Raw genomic sequence first — 20,087 nt, 5'->3', positions numbered from 1 at the left:
TCATATTATAATATAAAATCAGTAGTATAAATTATCTGGCCCTGGGGACTCATAACATTATCTTGAAGACAATCTACACATTACTCAAGTCTGAGGATAATGGAGTGAATATCTACCATTGGTGAGACTATAGTAAGGTAACTGAGGCTGAACAGGGGGTGAACACACTTTCTGCTCTTGCAGACTGGAATTTGGTTCCCTGCAACAACAAGGTGGCTTACAACCATCCCTAACTCCAGTTCCAGGGAATTTGACACCTTTTACTGACATCTCCTTGGACAATAGGCCCACATATATTAACATGCAGGCAAAACTCTGAAAAAAAAATTTTTTTAAAGAAGGCACAAGGCTAGGAATGATATTCTTGCAATTCAGCTTATTTAACGTATGAATGAAAAGGTAAGTTTCCCTTTTAAGTAATAATTACAATTTTAAGAAACCTTAAGTGCCATCATGCCAGTCTATACTAATTATTAAATACAGAATCTTTGACTATCCCTTAGACTTTAAAATGCTGACTTTGGAAGCCTATACTCACACATGCATCCGCGTAAGTAATGCCTTACTTATTGAAAGGAAAAGAAAAAAGACAAACATTTTCAATTTCAAGAGAAAAAAAATTAAGCTTGTTATCCCTTAGCTGGTTCATAGTTGTTAGCTAACATAACTAGTATTACATTGTATTGATTAGTATTTAATAATCCACTTGACCCAAAGAAAGTCCTCATTTATAGGAAAACTTCAGCAGCACATGAGGAAGGCAACACCTAGTACACACACAGCACCTTCCCCTTCTTTGCAGAGTGTCACTGCATACATAAACAGTCTACCCAAAAAGCCTCCAACAATCCACTTTCTAAGACAAAGAGAGGTGGAGCTGGAGAGTTGGCTCAGCAGCTGCAGCAGAGGACTTGAGTTTGGTTCCCAGCACCCATACTATGTGGCTCACAAACTGCACAGAACTCCAATTCCCAGGGAATCTGATGTGCCTGCACACACGTGCGCACATACACGTAAAAAAAAAACACTAAAATACGATTTTAAGAAAGACAGGAGTGGTGGTGGTTCACGCCCATTAAGCCTTAAATTTCTAAGATCACTAGATCTTAGAAATATAGGGAAGTATACAGGTACAGTTCAATTCTTTTCCCTCTGATCCCAATCAGTCTCCCAACGTTTTAAAATGGTTTTACTGTTTCCCCACTCTGGATCTGCCTCTGAAGGAACCTGGCTGAGCAAGCCTGTTCCTGGAGTCTCACAATGGGAAGAGCCAAAGGTGAATCATACTTGGAGCACTTTGCCCCTTGCCCAGTGAGGCCCGTTTGAAACAGGAAAGTTGTACTCTAGTCTGTACGGGAAACAGCCAGAGGTTCCTCATCAGGCAGCTGAAGTCCACAAGACCCATCTAGGCAAGGCCATAAAGTCCTTTCCTTTCCTCTTGAATTCTCCCTCCCCTCCCACACCTGCCCGGAGCCCGCGGGAGCCCGAGGGAATGCCCCGGCTTTTCTCCAGGAGGTGCCCGCCTACCCCAGGGCGGGGCCGAGGCTCCGGCTGAGCCACTGCCCGAACAGTTTCCTGAGTGAAGGAGGAAGAGGGAAGGAAGGCACGGAGGAGCGCGCACGCCCAGCCCAGCTGCGGACTTCACCGAGACCCGCTCGGTGAAGCGGCCAGCACTCCACACCGACAGGACCCTGGCCGCACCTACTGGGATCTCTTTGAACTAGGATAGCCCGCGCTGTTTTCCCAAAGATGGAAATCCCACCTACCCACTATGCTGCGTCCAGAGCGGCCTCGGTGGCAGAGAACTGCATTAACTACCAGCAGGGGACTCCCCACAAGGTGTTCCTGGTGCAGAGGGTCCAGCAGGCCAGCAAGGAGGTGAGTCTGCGAGGTGGGGAAGCCCCTAGGCTCACCCTACTACCGCCACCCCTTTCCCGGCCGGGGCCCCCTCTGAATAGCATTTCTAAGAGGTCCTCTATATGGGAATCATCCCAGAACTGTTTGCTTTCACAGTAAGGCAGAGAACCTATGCAGACAGATTTGGGGCATATTAGTTTAAGGAATTGGGAAATACATGGGATGGGTGTCTCGCCCTTTCCAGTGGTGAGAAGAAGTCTAGAGAAGACATTCTAAACAATCTGGAAGCTGCTACTGTTTCTCAATCTGACGGTAGCCTTGGCCAACAAAAGCTCATGGCTTCCAAACAACTCCATAAACTTTTAAGAGTAACTCTTAAGCCCTTTGCCCAAAACGAAGGGAAAACATGAGAAATTAGCCCTGAGTAAGAAGACAGAAGCAGTGTGGGCTGCTGCCAGGCTCCAGCCGCCCACATCCTGCCTTAGAAGAAGCCTTCCCTCTGCTAAAGCCGGGTTAGGCTTGAGGGCCTCACTGACTGCGTGTCCTTAATTTTTTCTTTTCTTACTGCTTAAGTTTTTTGGCTGACAAATAATTTTCATTTTTGAAACTGTACCAGATAATATACTTAGGATATACACTTCAAATTTGTCTTCCACTTAAAAGGGAACTCTATCTAAATTATCTATTCATAAGGTTTTCTGAGGTGTTGTCTGACAGGACAGAGTATAAACAGCACTTACACACAGTCTCTGAGCACTTGGCAGTAATCCACCTCAGATCGTTTATTCACTGAACACTCTGGTACCCTTGGCTTTAAGACAGACCCTTCCAAAGATGTACTGTCATTGCATCCGTGTACTTTGCATGGTTCTACCCCTCGGCTACACCAGCCTAAATAAACTTGCTAGATACTGCCAAGTTGATGCTAAACACCTGATGACAGGGCCTCCTTGAGAGGCCAGGCTTGGGGAGGGGCGATGAAGGACGGTAAGATACACACTCTGAAGACTGTCAGAACGGAACCTCTTGTATGTTTAAAAGATGCAAAGCTTTAGTGTATTTTTTCCCACCAGCCACCTTCCCAGCCACGTAATAACAATGTCCTAACTAAAACGATGTGATACATTACAGTATTCTTTTTTCCACTACATTTTTCTTAATTTTAGGATATCCCAGGAAGAGGGCACAAGTACCATCTTAAGTTTTCTGTGGAAGAGATTATCCAAAAAGTAAGTGGGCTGTCTTTTCTAGAATATGCTTTGGTTCTCAGTGCTGCAGCTCATTCCTGCCGAGGGTTTATCCTGGGCTTCCACTGCTGCTGCTGCTGTGAGATTTCTGAGTATGAGCAGCTGCAGCTCTGCAGGCAAAGCTTCACAAGCCAGTGTGCACTGCCTGAGTACTTTCTTACTGTTCAATTATTTAGAAAAGTCTGTACTTCAGTTCAAATAAATTACCCTTAAGTAGATTCTAAACAGTCTGAATTCACGCCTTGTATGATTGAAAGAAGTAATTTACTCTCCAGTCATGACTGCTTTCTCATGCCTGCCTTACATTTTGGGTTTTAATTGGGTATTCAAATTAAGTACATTTAGAAATTCAGGGACAATAGAACAGTCAAGAGTGATTCCACTAATCTTTCAATAGTGAGACAGGAAAGTTTGAAAATTTTGAATGCGTGTCAAATTATTAATGAAATAAATGTAAAAGAAGGAACTGTAGTCTGCACCGCAGCCATCTTGAAGCTGTGAGAAGGTTGTTCTCTCCCTGAGGAGATAACAAAAGGAAATCCCCTGAAAGGCACTGACTGAGCTGCTAGACAACATCTACACAGCAGGCTGCAACCCTTCCTTTATATTAGGAGAGACTGTTCTCTCTACCTTTGGAAGAAACCGTGGCTTCACAAGCAGAGAGAGAGGGTAAGGAGCAAACGTAGAAGGTACCAGTCCTCCTTTGGCAGGCAGGCAGTCAGACTAAAATTTGACATTGTCAACCAACACCTCATAACAGGGTTAAAATTCCTTAAGATTCTGGAACCTAGACACAACAGTGAGTGGCCATCTGTAAGACTGATCTTCTGTGTTACTTTTGTAAAAATGTTCCACACAGCAAGTCACAGTGAACTGCAAAGCTGAAGTTCTCTACCCTCACATGGGGCAAGGCACTGCCCCAGAAGTCAACTTCACATTTGAAGGAGAGATCGGAAGGAGTCCAGATGAGGAGGATAACACATTTTATCAAAGACTCATGTCTATGAAGGAACCACTGCAGGCACAAAACATTCCAGGTACATACGTAATGCATGGGAAATTACGTTCTGCAAACTTGACATCTACCTCTATGACCCATCTCAAAACTGTTTGATGTTATCTGTGTTGAAAATAACTTGACTTTTGCAAAACTACTTATTTCTAATCTAATCCAGCAATAAAAAGAAGCTTTGAAATTTATATACATTCATGCTTAATTTAGTTTTTGCCCATATTAGATAGAACAGTAGAAAGCATAACTATGACTTTTGATTTTTAATCTAAAAAGGTAAAAAATTACATTTAGCATTTAAATGTTTCCTCTACCAGACAATTTTGGGAATGTGTCTCCACAAATGAAGCCGGTCCACCACTTAGCCCGGGTTGCCTGCGGTTATGTAATGTGGCAGAATTCAACTGAAGACACATGGTATAAAATGGCAAAAATTCAAACTGTCAAGCAAGTGGTATGTAGTCTCTATACAGTGTGCTATTAACAGTAATACTGACAAGGTACTGGAGTTCATAGTTGGATAGTGTTCCTATTGCCATTTTGTATTGAAGTCAGTGAGGCTGGCAGTCTGAAGGCACTGCTTGCTAGTCAGTCAAATTAGAGGACGCAGGGAAAGCAACAGCCCTGGCCCTGAAGCTCATGTGGTTTATTAGAGAGAGCACAGACTTCCCATCAGTCACCTCTGGTTAAGTGTGCTTTTGGGGGTCACACGATATGAGCCGTGAGTGTGAGCAAGGCTAAGGGTTTTCTATGAACTATCTCTTCTAACAATGAGTAGTTTCTAGACTGCATTTTCACAGGTCTATGGTTCATAATCTTTCATACCAAGCAATTCAGATTTAGTTATCTGTAGTGCTTTATTCAGATCCATTCTGGAGCAAAAGTGTTGCAGCTTTATTAGTGTGTACAACACAAACACTCAGGTACACTATACACTTTCAATGAATCATCCTGTCCTTAATTTGTTTTCCACAGGTCTTGAGGGCCACTCTTTATAGCATTCACAAGTAAAGCTACACTTCCAAAACTATCAAATTGTATGCCAAAATCTGACAGGTTTTATATATATATATATATATATATATATATATATATATATATATATATATATTTCCTTCGGTTTAAAAAAGTAGCTCCTTTAGCAACCTAACTAGAGTATTTGAATTGCTATTGTCAAGTACTGCAGAACTAACTGCATTTTTCTTTACTGAATGATGGTTCCATGGCTACCCAGAGACAAGACTGGCATTTTCCCCTAGAGAGAATCCTGGCACTGTGGTCTCTGTAAACTTGGAGTAGTTCTAGTTGTTCCTTGGCTCATTCAGGATTCTTTTCTCTTATCCCTTTAGTCACAGTTTATGACCTCACATTTTGTTACTAGCCTTATGATTCCTTAAACCTGGCACCACGATTATGGAGAAATGCATTTTCCTAGGGCAAAAATATACAGGAATGCACTCTTTAGTTTGTACCTTTTTGAGGCTGAAGGGGAAATTGAATTAGTATTTAATGGAAAACAAGAATGAGTATTGGGAAGCACAGAAGAGAGTTTCTGTAAACTGAGAGAAAAGGGCTTCCTGCTGCTCTCGCTCAGCTCAGGCAACCAACTGCACAGCAAGCAGCACTGTCCTCGGGGCTCCTGTAACCACTTACTAGACACAGCCAGTTACAGCCCTTGGAGACAGAGGCCAGAGCCTATGAAACACTGCAGCTTTTTGAGAAATAGAATCTGCTTTCCAAATGCGTTCACCAATACCAACCAACCTTGACCACAGCATCCCTTTAAAGGTCCTGAACTGTCAACCCAGGCCAGGTATAGGCCATTACAAGCATAATCAAGAATTCTCAAGCTATATCCACCAACAAACAAGACAGTGGCTTTATGATTATAAAAATAAACCTATGAGGCCGGGCAGTGGTGGCGCACGCCTTTAATCTCAGCACTTGGGAGGCAGAGGCAAGTGAATTTCTGAGTTCAAGACCAGCCTGGGCTACAGAGTGAGTTCCAGGACAGCCAGGGCTACACAGAGAAACCCTGTTTTGAAAAACCAAAAATAAATAAATAAATAAACCTATGAATAAACCTTTGAACAGTATTAATGAAAGCCCCAGCAGAAGGGTTTAAGTACTGCTTAGTTCATGTATATTGTAATTTATACTTATTAAAATCCAGCATGTAGGATCTCATACATGTAAACAATGACTTTAAGGGGGACTCTTTGCTAGTAATATTCAAAAGAAAGCTTACTTCAAGATATTGTAGAGAATGGTGGCTGTGGGCTGCATTTATAAGCACTGTTAGCTGGAGGAGCCCCAGGAGCATGTGCTGCCCATTGGAGTCTCAGCATAGCAAGGAGAAGCCTTCAGAAGCCTCAGCCTCATGATGCACAGCAAATTTCTGATGATGTCTATAGCTACATAGATGCAGTGGTTCTGTGTAGCTTACTGCATAAATGCTTTTTATTCCTGAGTGACAATCAGTACAGAACAAAGATTTAACTGTAAAATCAGATAACTTAGTCATTACATTTTATTATTGTCAGTTTTTAAAGAATGTTATATAATTGGTTTCTTTTAATATGAGTTCCCAGTGCCATTATTGACAAGAGGGTTCATAAATAAAAAGCTACATACAGTAATACTTTTAAATAGCTGCCACAAATTGGAGGGTGAAAAATCAGAGAAGCAATTTTTAGAGTAACAAATGCAAAGTAATGATTTTTTAAAAATGGCTTGAAATAATATTTTATTCTAATATAAGAAAAGAGTTTTCTGCCAGGCTAAATTGAAGTGAATAAATCAACACTAATGCAAAAACTTAAGATGTCATTTTTGCCATGATATTGTTTAAACATTTTGTTGTTGTTGCTGTAGCAAAGAAATGATGACTTCATTGAATTAGATTACACCATTCTACTCCACGACATTGCATCACAGGTAACAAATACGACTTACCTTTATTTGATGCCACTTTGAAAATCAAGAATTGTTTTGTAGCCACACAGTCCCTTTATATTTTTTGACACTAAGTAAAAGTTAATAACAGTTAAGACAGGCACCATGACAGGCCGTGGTGGCGCACGCCTTTAATCCCAGCACTTGGGAGGCAGAGGCAGGCCGATTTCTGAGTTCGAGGCCAGCCTGGTCTACAGAGTGAGCTCCAGGACAGCCAGGGCTACCCAGAGAAACCCTGTCTCAAAAACCAAAAAAAAAGAAAAGAAAAGAAAAGAAAAGAAGCCAGGCGCCAGTTGCAGTGTGTCATCCTCGTAGCAGCTATTTGCCTGGTGCTATTTCAGCTGAAGATTCTAAGTAGTATGGTCAACAAAAATATAAACCCGATTATGTTTGCTAGTTTCATAATGACATTAACTTTCTTTACTTGCAGGAGATTATTCCCTGGCAAATGCAAGTTCTGTGGCATCCACAATATGGCACAAAAGTAAAGCACAATAGCCGCCTCCCAAAGGAAGTGCAAGCGGAGTGAAGAGACCCTGACTCAGAGACCACCATCAACATGCTCCTTAACCATGTGTGTGGCCGTCCTCACTGGTATCTAGCCCAATAGGTCAAATGCGTCCCAGTGTCACTCTGTATGTCTTGGCTACAGCACCAAGCTGCATAGATTCCATAATAAAGAATAGTACTACATAAAAATGTCTTTCCCACAGTAACGGTACTATGTCTATCCCCTAATAAAAATCCACTTCAGCCTCATAGAGTCTAATCGCATTGTATACTTACGGCACAGGGGCAGCAATGGTCTCTCTAAAGGCTACCTTGGGCTTTCCTGTAATACAAGGACAGCCATATTCTCTCTCCATTCTCTAAAATGAAAGAAAAAATACCATAGTAACATTCAATAAAATATAGTAAATAACTGAACAGTAAATTTTAAGTTATTTTAATAACTGGCAAGAATCAGATGTGATATTCTAATAACACAAACTATCTTTACATATCTTATATAAGTGAATTCTAATTTTGACTTATTAATTTATACTTAGTACCAACTGCTCTCTCTGCTAAAATTTACAAAGTTTCATATTTGTACATAATCATTGAAAAAACATAAATTCTATTGTCCGGACTTATAACACATGATGACAATCTTGTCTCTTTTGTTTACAGTTGACCATATATTTACATTTTTTTAAGTCTATATTAATCTGGCCTCCATGTTTTAAATTTAATTAATGCATTATTTTCTCAGACAGGGCTTCTCTGTGTAACTCTGTTTGGAACTCATTACTGGACATGAGTGTGGCCTTGAACTCAGACAAACCATCCAGCCTCTCCCTCCTAACTTCCAGGGTTAAAGGCTTGCCCTGCCCTTACTTTTTAAGTGCTCATTTGTGTCTGTGCATTCATGTGCCATGTGGCCATGTAAGGATGTGGACAAGAAGAGGGCACTGATCCACTGGCACTCGAGTTACATGAGGTTGTGAGCCATTCAACCTGAGTGCTAGCAACTGAGTTTAAGTCCCCTGGGAGGGCAGAAAGTGAATTTAGCCACTGACCCATCTCTCTAGTCCTCATGAAGAAATGCCCTGGGAGGTAGGTATGAAAACATTCTATCTCCTTAAGGCTTGCTTTACTTGACCCAACTATGGACTGGGAATAGATGAAGGTCTTGCTACAAACCCCAGACTTGGTTCCTAGAGTCTACAATGTTTAACAAAGACTTAGATAAAGAAAACAGAACTACTTTACAGCACAGCAGGGAAGCCGTGCAGTGCCTGCTGCAGAGGCTCTATCAGTTCAGTCATGGAGAATTATGCCTTTCTATCCTTTCTTTCAGCTAGCTATGTAGCTAAGGATGATGCTGTATTCCTATTAATCCTCCTACCTCACCACCCAGAGTGGGTGTACAGTCCCCTTGCCAGGCCCCATCACTGACCTTTAACAAAGCACACAGTAACAGACACACTGGGAGGAGTTCCTTTGTGAGCCATACCTGAGCATAGATTTCCAGATGCAGTTCTCCCATCCCAGACACAATTGTCTCCTTGCTCTCGGGGTCAAAGTGGACTTTAAACGTGGGGTCTTCCCGTGTAAACCTGCCAATACCTTTCGAAAATTTCTCCAGATCATTCTTTAAACGAGGAAGAAAAGTAGTATAGGATGGATTAAGCATGAAAAACAATTGTATTTTGTGATGTTACTGAATAAAACTATATACATTGGCAAGTAAGAAATAAAGAGGACCTATATCTAGTTCTACTTACACCATCTTTTTTGAAAAAAAATGCAGTCTTGGCTGCCACAGCCAAGAACCCAGAGCCCAGAGGCCAGAGGCCAGGCAGTTGAACATGGTTTTCTCTCCATATTAAGAGAGAAAACAAGCGTCCAGATTTTAACCCTGTCAGTTCCTATCTCAATAACCACACTGTCCATTGAGGATGTGGAGACTGCCTCTCTGGAAGGAAGAACCTGGCATTTTAGAAATCCTCCAAATAATACAGTCAGCATGCTTACCAAGAGCCTTCTGCAAACTCAAGAGGATTAACTACTCTGTTAAGACCAACAGCAAAAGAAACATCACATCAAGATGTTTCTGTTTTAAAACAATCTCCTTGGTTGTTGTCTGATATACCTTTGAGCTTTGATGTAATCTCACAAGTAAGCTGCAGGATAAGTCCACTTCTCTCTCTTAACTCTTAGGATAGGGACTATTCTGTGAACTGTCAGTGTAGGCTCAATGTAATCACAGGGCCTTTAAAGATGGAAGAAACCAGAAGGGGAAGTAAAGCCATGGCAATGAAGAGAGAAAAGCAGGGGAGAAGGAAAAAGAGCCAACCCATTGTCACCCACATTAAACGCGGTGAGGGAGGGGACGGAGGACTTGAGAGCTGTCTCAGTGGTTAAGAGAACATTTTGCTCTTCCAAAGGACCAGGGTGCAGTTCCCAGCACCTATATCAGGTGGCTCACAACCATTTATAACTGCAGCTCCAGGAGACCAGATGCCGTTAACCTCCCTAGGGACCTGCACGGAACATGCATATATCCACACACAAATGGACACACATAATTAAAAGTAAATACATGAAATGTAAATATGATATGGGGCAAAAGCCAAAAAAGGTGGGTGGGAAACATCTGGCAGCTAGGACCGGCCCCACCGTGAAAAGAAAACGAAGATAACCCCAATCACAGGTGTCGGAGCCCAGTTATCTCCCCAAGCAAGAGTGAGTGATAGGGATCTCTCTCCCTCAGAACAACCAGAAAAGAATCCAGCCCCGAGCTGGGGAGGTGGCTCAGTCGGGAAAGCATTTGCATCACAAGTCTGAGGAGCTGAGTCCAAATTCCCAGAACATGGCTACAGTAGCCCATGTCTGTGATCTCGGTATCTCTATGGCCAGATGAGTGGCAGGGACAGAAGAGTCGCTGGAAGGGAGCAGGTAAGCAAGCCTGGCACACAGAGGTGAGGACAAAGGAGACCCTATCTCAAACTCAGTGGAAGGTGCTAGTCAACAGAAGAGGTTGTCCTCAGACTGCCATGAACACATGTACACTCACATTGGAAGCGATAGACGCACGCACACTCACACAATACAGCCCCGCTTGATTAGACTGTAGTGAATCATCAGTCTCTGATCTACAGAACTATATAAAAAGGAACATGAACACATCCTGTATGATTATTATTAGCAGCCCCATTAATCACATGCTTGGAACTGTAATGCTTAATGTGCATGTTATCTCAGTTTGAACAGTAGTGTACATATGCAGACTGAAGTTAAGGCTTGAGCTCAAGGCCACACAGGTAACACACCAGAACCGTCAGTCCCGAGGCTAGTGCACTTGGGGCACTCTTGGCTTTTCCCTGCACTAGCTGCACTCAGGAGCACCATCCCCACCTACACCAAAGCTCCATTCCTTATGGCGACAGAGACTTCATCAGTTGATTGAAATTGACATACTTATGAGAAGACATAAGTTTTAAATGTTTCCATGAATGAGAAGGCAAGGACACCCGCCGTCACCCCCGCCCCCAAATCTCCCTGGTTCATCTTGATTTCTTTCTGTTATTGCAAGTTATTAACTATTACACATCCTCCATAACCTCTGTAGGAACGAAAGGCATAAGGACACCTGTCATTTCTAATCTTGCTAGCAAGCCTTAGTGAAGAGCTTGAAACAAACAAAGGTATCTTTCAGGGGTACGATGGGAGGCATCCCCACAAGACTCTGAAAAGACGTCTTTTCTTTTGTCTTTTGCTCCCTTGACTTTCTTTTCTATATTGGAAAATGATCTGGAAAAATCCCAAGGTTCACCAGAGCAAAGTGGTAGCTGTTAAAAATGTGTGTTACAGGATAATTTATCCAAATATGCTCTGTAAATGATAGTCTTCAGATGGCAAGGAATCTTAAAATGTTCACTCAATACACTAATGAATTAACTTCAACAAGGCAACTTAGGAACTAAATAATTATGGCCCAAGGTTGAACAAATTCCAACAGAGAGCAATATGAATGCAAGGCATTCCAGCAATTTTGACTCTGTGGAATGGCAAATGATATCACACCTAATTATCAAGTTAAAAAAAGAGTCTTCTTATTGACTTGTGACTTATAATGAGACACTTTGTAACAACCACAAATCTAGAAATGCATTATAACCCACAAGCTTTTAATTGACTAACACTGTAAGGTACCAAGAGTGAAGTTTTACTGGGACTTCAGATAAACACCTTTCTCTCCCCTTTTTAATAATTTAAGGCTCCAAGAGGGCAGACTAACCATCTAGGCAGACTTACTTTATAACTTTATGATAAAGTTCTAAAGCACTCCCTACTGTTAAATGCCACCTATTCCGTGAACTATACTGAAGACTTAGAGAATTGGCTACTAAATTAAAAGAGTGGCCTCAGCACCAACAGAAGCAGCGGAAACCAGCTAAGGGCTGCTTTCCACATGAACCACATGCAGCATGGAGAATGAAGAGAGCTCAGCTTGGAGAAGCTTGTTGAAGCTTCAAACTCCTACCTTGTTAGACGGCCTCATTGCTATTGAGATGACAGGTTCGGGAACATGAATCGATTCCTAGAAAATATTTTTTTAAGAAAAGCAAAATAATTCAAAGCATGACAGTCATGAGTCAGTGACAGATTAATGTAGTATATTAACAAGATGGCCAACATCTTAGGCCGGACCACATGGATCTTAATTCATTCTGTATTAAATAAATATGAATATAACATTAATAAACATAGGTGTGTACTTACGTGAACTCTTCCATCCCCAAATAAAATCTTTTATCTACTTTATTTAACTATTTAACAATCACTACAATGAAGTTAATTGAATGTGGGCATATGGAATTCTTTTCTTTTTGTGGGCATATATCTTTATTGCTTGTTCTACATTTTCTATTGCAATCTTCTAATAAGTTATTGTGTTTTATTTAAAGATTTATTTACTTTACTTATATGAGTACACTGTAGCTGTCTTCAGACACACCAGAGGAGGGCACTGGATCTCATTACTGATGGTTGTGAGCCACCATGTGGTTGCTGAGAATTGAACTCAGGACCTCTGGAAGAGCAGTCAGTGCTTTTAACCACTGAGCAATCTCTTCAGTCCTATGCGTTTTATTTATAATAAAGGAAACAGAAAGGGCACCAGAGTCTTTATATACACATCTTATTTGACCAATGACAGTTCTAAGAAGCAGAAAGTATCCTCATATTACAAGTCAAGTAACTAAAGTTACTAAGAAGAACACAATGTCACCTGGCCAAGGACCAGGCAGTAGCATTGGGTAGAAGTGAGAAGGGTAGAAGTGAGACTAACCAAGACCTACTTCATTCATTGTCTAAGTGAGCAACTTGCACAATAACCATCTACTTCATAATGCAATGGCAAGTTTTACTTATGGGGATCAGTGTTTTGCCTGCAAGTTATGTGCACCAAGTGTATGCAGTAGCCTATGAGCACAACAGAGCATACTGGATCCCCTGAAACTGGAGTTAGGTAGCTGTGTGCCACCATATAGCTGCTAGAAACCCAACCTGGTTCCTCTGCAAGAGTAGCAAGAGCTCTTAACTACTGAGCTATCTCTTCAGCCCAAGGCAAGCACTTACATAGGCCTAATCTAAAATATAAAGTGTCCCTATCGAGATCTCAAAACTGTAGGCTTATGAGGGTTTGTGCAGTCTTATAATAACATAAAACCCAGGGAATATTATATAGAAAAACTGGTTATAAAATTATGAACTCATCATATGATACAGGGAACTATTAAGTAGACTGGTTCTGATACAAAGGAACCACTGTGAGTGACTCCTGTACTTCTACTCTTCACTGAACCCTGGCGAGCATCAACATCATGCATAGAGTGGAAGACCTTGTTCTGCTATGGAAGAAGTAAGGTAATTTGAGTGGTGCGGATTAAAGGCAGGAACTGCTTGAGCATGCTTTTCTCTCATGGTCCTTCAGAAACCTCTGAATTCCAAAGAGTCAGGTGTCTACAGTGCACATCTGACTGTCTTCTTGGAGCCCTGTCTTCTGTGGCTTGAATGAGAATGGTCCTCATAGGCTGATAAATTTAACTGTTTGGTTTGCAGTTACTGGAACTGTTTGGAAGGGATTAGAAGGCGTGGCTGTGTTGGATGAGGTAGGTGACTAGAAGTGAGCTTTGAGGTTTCAAAAGCCCCACCCCACCCCATCCCCACTGTCTATAGATCTTAAATGTAAAGCTCTCAGCTACTGTTTCAGTGCCATGTCTGAGTTCCTCAGCTTGATGATCATGAACTAACCCTCTAAAAACTAGAAGCAACTCCCAAAGTAAATGCTTTTTTTATAAGAGTTACCTTGATCATGGTGTTTCTCCACAGAAATAGAAAGGTAACTAAAATACCTTCTAAACGTAAGCACATTGTTATCCCCAAGGCTATTTGAATATTATAATCTGGCCTTATATTTTCCTAGGTTACTAGAAGAGATCTCTCCAGTTACTGATTTATTAAGCTGCACTCCACTAGGAGTAGCAGCCTGATAGTGGCAATAATTACAGTGGCCCCTATAGTGGGCAGATCTCATGGGGCTACACTTTCCAAGTGCTACCTAGTAGAGATTTCTCTCTGCATTAAAACTTTGGAGGATTGTGGGATGTTTTATGAAGAAAAGCCAGGTAAGTAAGCCCACACAAAGTACTCATGCAGCTGATATTCAAAGAGCTCTGACCAACAAGGGCTTGATGAACTTGCCTGCCGCACTCAATGCAAACCTTTGTAGCTGTTTTGCTGCAGTCTGAAATACAGTAAATACAGGTAGACCTTTGAAAATCAAGTGATGAATAGCTTTGCAGTCCACGGCTTACCATAGAAAGGTCACTGTTATCTTTGTTTGTAAATGTGTCTCCACTTGCACAGTCAATGCCAAACAATGCACAGATGTCTCCAGCATACACTTCTTCAACATCCTAAAGAAAGATACAGTGCAAATTATACTTGAACAGAAAAAACAGTCACGGTGTGCATGAAGCAACTGCACTGTAAATTCACGGCACCTAAGCAATGCAGGAGTTCTATATGCACTCTACAGACAATGAGCAAAGCCAACACCGACAATCGGGCTAAGACATGTCTTCAGCAGGTCTTTAGGACACTCTCTACTCAACTGACAAAATTTTACACTCAGTGGCAAATCCCAGAGCTATGGCTTCTTTAACCAGTCTGTTTTAAAAGCAGGGGTTACACTGTACTGCCTCAGGACAGTGGGACCACACAGGACAGGCACACAAGGAAAACTGCAAAGGAAGTTTTGTAAACAAAGGTGAATGGAAGCCATTGTACTAAAAATACTTTTAATTCCTCACATATGCAAGCAATAGGAAAACACAGGAAAGCCAGAACAAAACACGGCTGCCGCCAGGCTTCCGAATCATTGTCCTTCTCCACTTAGGCTTCATTCCTAACAGCTGTGGTGTAAGTGTCTTTCTTTGATGACACATATTTGCTTGAGTCTGGCATGAAATATCTGTGACAATTAGTAACTCTCTAGCCTATCTACAATGCTTACTTTGCAAATCTGGCAAGTTTTGTGACTACCTATTCATCTTCCAAGAGACAAAAGGTGTTTCTTCCAAAAACTTCCTATTTTTCACTTCAGTGAATAGTTCTCCCTGGGTACACAGAGCTAGACCAGAGAGAGGATGGGCTTCATGCACTTGGTATTGTTGCCATGGCCTATCTGTAAGGAGTACAGAAGGCTAAGGCATATTTAAGTCAAAGACCCAGACTACCTCAAGAAGTTACAGATGTTCAGGTGCATTCTGGAAACTGTATGGCTAACAGTTTGTATTATGTATTCCAGGCTGGGTTTGTGAGTCTGCCTTCACATCCTGAATGCAAGCAAGTACCTTCACTGCCAGCATCTTTGTGGCTCTTGAAAAAAGTATTAAATCTTGTATTGTACAGGAATAAAAGGCTCTAATACTAAACAGGAGTTTCTCAGAAAGTGAACTCATCAAATCACTCAAAAAACGATGAATTTATTACTCATTTATCTTTAAGAATTACAGTTCTAAATGCTTCTAACACTCCTCCTCTCTCTCCCAGACACGGAGCATCCCCTTGTGTATTCCAGGCATGCCTATGAGTCTGCTTTCGTTTCCGGAATTCATGTCCCTTCACAGGCAGCATCTTTATAACTAGCTCTTGAGGAAAATACTAAATCTTGTGCCAAGTCTCTTCCTGAACCCTGGCCTCTGAGGAAGTATGGCGACCTTCTAATGGCATAAACCAAGGTCTTAACGCCTGCCAGCTTGTTTAACCTCCAGCAAGGCGCTGGTCAGAGTCACAGCACAGCTGAGTGCAAAGGAAGCGAGGAAAACGCCATGTTCACGGAGGGAATGCCCCACTGCAGGCAGACAGTAGGAAGGCACAGCTGCTCCGCCAGCCGTGGGGAAGCCAGCCGTGGGGAAGCCAGCCGTGGGGAAGCCTACCACAGTGATGTACTTGCCTCCATCATGTCGGCGTGCATGCGCACTAGCCGCTGCACGCGCACTTTCTTCCTGGTCCTCGTGTTGTAGATAGTGCTTCCCTTTTTCAGTTCACCTTGATAATTGCGGACATAAGTTAATTGTCCAAAACGGCCCGCCTACAAGTCAAGATTGGGTTTTTAGAAGAACAAAAGAAACTGAAATTGAAAGGAAATCTTTTCAGCTACCTCCAGATATTCTTTCAGTTTTAGAAATTATCTTATATACATTTTAGTTTACTATATAAGCACTTGAATATCAATTTACTATATAGCCATTGGATTATCAATAAGGTCAAGGAAATGAGTGTTGCCAATCCATCTTTTTGGTACCAGAATCCAATATACTGTTGTGCTTCTAATGTTATTACATTTTTTATTATTTACAGTTAAAGTACCTTTTGCTTTCTAACACTTCAAAAATTCAGTTTAGTATAATATGGTATGAAAAATGTGATATAATTATGAAGACAATATACTCTTATCTGTCTAAAGCCACCTTTAACAATCATCTGGAAAGTACACAAGAGTTCTATGAAGAGACATGTTCCATGATGTTCAATGCTGGACGATTAGATGCATACTTGAGAGTTGTCATTTACTATCCAGTTAACTTTATAGTCAGTAGGACAGCAACAAAATCCCAATGGAAGTTCTTGAGATGCATTTTTTACAAGTAAAGGTCTCTCTGTATTTTGGGGGTAGGGCAAGGGCAGGTTAGGTACCACAGTGCAGGAGTCTAAGTTAGAGAACGGTATTACAGAATCAGCTCTCTCCTCCCACCACATGGGCTCTGTGATCAAACTCAGGCAGTCAGATTTGGTGCTAACAGCCTTAGCTCACTGAACCATCTCATAGCTCCCAACAGAAATTTTAATTAAGTGACCTTAAAGTTCACTCAGAAGGCTATATAAAAACAGACACTTCTCAAAAAGTACAGTAATCAGAAAAAAAAATGGCATAAAACATCAAATGCTCATATGTGAAAGTTTACCACTAGAGCCATAAAGAGCAACAGCCATGCCGTTTTCAGAAAAATAAATGGAACTAGAGACTATGTAGTAAGCAAAATAAGTCAAACATGGGAAGACATTTATTCCTTTGCAATGACGGCTCTAGTTTTAAAAGCATACACAGAATATAAAAGTATACAGAGTATACTGGGGAAGAGGAGGGGCCAGTGGGAAGCAGGAGGAATAACAGAGTGTAATGAAAATTGGAAGAGAACCAGAACTCATTGTATTTAACAATTCATAAGAATATAAATATCAAGGGTATAAAATAGGTTCACTAATGGATGATAAAGGAAATAATAGTTAAATAGAAATGAACAGAACTGTTTTCAGAATGGTAACTGGACAACTGGGTTTCTATGTACACACACACACGTACATTTTCTATGCAGCATACACATATTAGTACTTCACTAACTCTGACCCAGAAAGACAAGGGTCCCATGTTCTCTCTCCTGTGTTTCCTATCTTCAAATTTCACATTCTCAGCATTTAATATGGAATGTCTCTAGAAACACAGGGGTAGCGACTGGTAGGCTGCCTGCGCCTGACACCTATGCACTATGGTTATGCACTATCTGCACTCTGTGGGTTATTTTAAAAAAACAACAAAAAAGGGGGCTGGACGGATGGCCCAGCAGTTAGGAACACTGCTCTTCCTGAGGGAGGTTCTGAGGTTAACTCCAGCACCCACGTGCTGTTCATAGCCTCTATAACTGCAGTCCTATGGGATCTGGTGCTCTCTACTGGTCCGCAGATGTACATACAAACAAAACACCTATAAGCATAAAATATATACATAAATAAATCTTTTTTAAAAGGATGTTAACATAGGAGGAGGGGAAAGCACTGAGAGGATCCAGGAGAAGAGGGGATTTGGGTTACATATGATCAAAATTCATTGCAGGTATGAATAAAATTCAAATAAAAATATTCACTAAAAAGTTGGCACCTAAATATATAAAAAGGAAATATCAGGAAGAGAAAAGATCCAACCTCATAACACACATCTGAACACATTCCAGTTATATTAACAATGCAAAGACAAAACCAGAAAGGAAAAGGACAAGTCAACAAAAATACAGAGTCCCCAAGTTACACATGAAAAGAACAATGGACAGACTGGTATTTTACTACAGAGTTTATGTCGCTAATTGCTTTTAAAAACCTAGCTTGGGGCTGGTGAGATGGCTCAGCGGGTAAGAGCAACGTTTGCTCTTCCAAAGGTCATGAGTTCAAATCCCAGCAACCACATGGTGGCTCACAACCACCCAAAATGAAATCTGACGCCCTCTTCTGGTGCGTCTGAAGACAGCTACAGTGTACTCATTTATAATAATAAATAAATCTTTAAAAAAAAAAAAGTTATAAAAAAAAAAACCTAGCTTGTTGTCAAATTTGTATAAATAAGTAAAACACTTGGCCTAAATAACAAAAGAATGAGAGTTATTATTTACATTTACAAAAAAAAAAATTGCAGACAGAGAAATGGCTCAGTGATTAATAGTGTAAGTTGCTTCTCCAGCACCTGAGTTTAGGTCCCAACACCCACGGTGGGCAGCTCACACTGCTTGTAAGTCTATGGGATCTGGTGCCCTCTTCTGGCCTCTGTGGGCTCCTGCACCCAAGTGCCTACACCCTTACACACAAACACTAGTGAAAAATAAAGCTTAAACAAAATACATTTAGTCCCAGCACTTGGGAGGCAGAGGCAGGCAGATTTCTGAGTTTGAGGCCAGCCTGGTCTACAGAGTGGGTACCAGGACAGCCAGGACTACACAGAGAAACCCTGTCTCGAAAAACCAAAAAAAAATAAAAAAATACAGCTGCTCTATAAACACACAGAAAGCAGCTATTTCCTCTGAACTGAACCATTTCCTCCACATCCCCACCTGGACAGAAGAGCCTGCCTCATGAGACTCAGGAAACTAAGAACCCTTCCAGGGATCAGGGAGCGCAGAAAGTTGTTAAGATTCTAGAGCCCTCCCCTCCCTGTGGTGAGAAGCAGAAAGGTTCTGAGGAAGAACAGACACTGGGTGCAGCAGCCTGCCAACTGGGCACAGCTCTCAGGAGGCCTCAACCACGAAGGGCTGGGTGCTGGGTGCTGGGTGTTGGGTGCTGCAGCTGTCCAGGCCCACCCATGCTCCTATAGGCTGTCCTAGTAAACTCACTGGTTCACCAAGCTGGACAGACTCAGGTGAGTGCATCTGCTTGCTCTGTCACTGGTGCCCTACCTCACTAGAAGGCACTTAACAGCCAAACATAATGACTTCTTTTTAAGGAGTGTAGTAAGAAGGGGAGAGAAAATGAAGGGCAATTTTATTTGGAAGAACCCGGACAAAGCCTACCTAAGTCAGGTGATCAAGGTTAGCATAATAGTAAACCTGCATGCCTGACGTGTGACAAGGACATTTCCTCTGCCAACATCAGAGTCTCAGATGGAAAAGCATCCTTGACTAGTGCCTCTCCAAAATGCCAAGGACATGGGAAGCAAGGGAGAGAAAAAAAAATCTAAGAGACAGTCACAGGAGCTGTGTCTGGGTCTCCATTGCAGAAATAATCACTATGGTCAGTGTGACTAGGGAGGGAGGCCTTAGCTTCAAGTTAGCTCGTGCAGCACCGGGGAAGTCAGGACAGGAGCTCAAGCAGGGCAGGAACCTGGAGGAAGGAACTGAGCAGAGGCCACAGGGGGTGCTGAGACCAGCCTGAGCCTCTGGTTTGCTCAGCCTGCCTTCTAGAACCCAGAACCACCAAGTCCAGGGATGGTACGACCACATCAATCATCACTCAAGACCAAGCACCACAGGCCAGCCTGGTAGGAGCATTTCCTCAGTTGAAGTTCCCTTTACCAAAATGATTCCAGCTTATGCCAGGGTGACATGAAACTAGCTATGACAGAAGCCTAAGAAAACAGGATAACGGAATCTAATGTGTTAGCTGAATGGGATACAATCAGAAAGGGGGTATAAGCAATA

The 20,087-nt window shown here is 41.8% G+C and overlaps 2 protein-coding genes across 2 annotated transcripts in view; one reads left to right on the top strand and one right to left on the bottom strand.

Annotated features, from left to right (window-relative positions):
- The window catches only part of Gfm1 (G elongation factor mitochondrial 1), a 46,967-nt gene that overhangs the window by 9,735 nt on the left and 17,145 nt on the right, over positions 1-20,087 (bottom strand). Inside the window, exons 9-13 of the mRNA XM_031374052.1 lie at positions 16,082-16,219; positions 14,439-14,540; positions 12,104-12,160; positions 9,071-9,208; positions 7,858-7,940 (exon numbers count right to left, since the gene is read on the bottom strand). Of these exons, the coding sequence (XP_031229912.1) occupies positions 7,858-7,940; positions 9,071-9,208; positions 12,104-12,160; positions 14,439-14,540; positions 16,082-16,219 (518 nt within the window). The remainder of the gene's footprint in view (positions 1-7,857; positions 7,941-9,070; positions 9,209-12,103; positions 12,161-14,438; positions 14,541-16,081; positions 16,220-20,087) is intronic.
- Lxn (latexin) lies at positions 1,585-7,830 on the top strand. The gene is made up of 6 exons (XM_031374053.1): positions 1,585-1,878; positions 3,024-3,086; positions 3,964-4,141; positions 4,434-4,570; positions 6,991-7,053; positions 7,502-7,830. Exons 1-6 carry the CDS (start codon positions 1,750-1,752, stop codon positions 7,598-7,600), a joined length of 669 nt encoding a protein of 222 aa, XP_031229913.1. The 5' UTR covers positions 1,585-1,749; the 3' UTR covers positions 7,601-7,830.

This window comes from Mastomys coucha, unplaced genomic scaffold, assembly GCF_008632895.1.
Source record: "Mastomys coucha isolate ucsf_1 unplaced genomic scaffold, UCSF_Mcou_1 pScaffold16, whole genome shotgun sequence".
Lineage (NCBI taxonomy): Eukaryota > Metazoa > Chordata > Mammalia > Rodentia > Muridae > Mastomys > Mastomys coucha.
This window is presented reverse-complemented; position numbering and strand designations above follow the sequence as displayed.